The sequence below is a fragment of the Octopus bimaculoides genome, chromosome 25 (genome assembly GCF_001194135.2).
Source record: "Octopus bimaculoides isolate UCB-OBI-ISO-001 chromosome 25, ASM119413v2, whole genome shotgun sequence".
NCBI lineage: Eukaryota > Metazoa > Mollusca > Cephalopoda > Octopoda > Octopodidae > Octopus > Octopus bimaculoides.
The window spans coordinates 26,839,536-26,840,545 of record NC_069005.1 but is presented as its reverse complement, the minus strand read 5'-3'; the positions used below and the strand labels follow the sequence as shown (position 1 = coordinate 26,840,545).

At 42.8% G+C, this 1,010-nt stretch overlaps 1 protein-coding gene across 1 annotated transcript in view; it reads right to left on the bottom strand.

Annotated features, from left to right (window-relative positions):
- LOC106877619 (enolase) overlaps positions 1 to 1,010 on the bottom strand; it is a 20,910-nt gene that overhangs the window by 3,267 nt on the left and 16,633 nt on the right. The window contains exon 9 of the mRNA XM_052976630.1: positions 4 to 11. Within this exon, the coding sequence (XP_052832590.1) occupies positions 4 to 11 (8 nt within the window). The remainder of the gene's footprint in view (positions 1 to 3; positions 12 to 1,010) is intronic.

Below are 1,010 nucleotides of genomic sequence, written 5' to 3'. Positions count from 1 at the left end.
AACATTGCAGGCTGGACAAGAGAAAAATCAATGTAAGAAAGTAGCTATTTTATATTAGTAAATGTCAAGCAGAGTCGTGTGTCTTGCCTAAGGACTTCAGCAAGTAGAGGTATGTGACTTGGTATTTAGCCTTTTGGCATTTAGACTAGCCATATTCAGCCAAACTAAGCACCCACTACACTCTGGGAGTGGTTGGCGTTAGGAAGGGCATCCAGCTGTAGAAACTGCCAGATCAGATTGGAGCCTGGTGTAGTCATCTGGTTCACCAGTCCTCAGTCAAATCGTCCAACCCATGCTAGCATGGAAAGCGGACGTTAAACGATGATGATGATGATGATGATGTTCAAACCAGCCAGACCTAGCCTCTTCCAACAAACCTACAGTGTTATTCCAAAACTAAATGGTCACATCAAAATCTCAAAACTACACAATAATGCAGGATGAATTCAAAACAATGTGAATAAATAAGCATTACATTTGACAGAGTAATCTGGATGCTAAAGGCTTAGGTCAAGCTTCGTTCATGTGAGGACTCAAAATATCTCATGACATGAGTTCAAGACAAAAGGGGAGACACATGGACATATTCCATCTAACTCTAGCATAGCTGCTCAATGTAGGTTAGTCTTTGCTGGCCACTGCTATCATGCTGAACAACAGGCCATATTAGATCTCTCTTGGAGGTCTCAGCACTCTAATTGAGGATGAAGACCCCTCAACTACATATATGTTACGAATAGAGACTAACAACATGAAGTTCAGGATTTACTAAAGCTAATAGAAATTGCTTTTGTGGTGTGGTGAAATGCTTCTGTTGCAGCCACTTGAATGCTTTTAGTGAGTGGAGTTGTGTGTCTTGGCCAAGGTCTTTAGTGAGTGGAGCTGTTTGTGTCTTGGCCAAGGTCTTTAGTGAGTGGAGCTGCTTGTGTCTTGGCCAAGGTCTTTAGTGAGTGGAGCTGCTTGTGTCTTGGCCAAGGTCTTTAGTGAGTGGAGCTGCTTGTGTCTTGGCC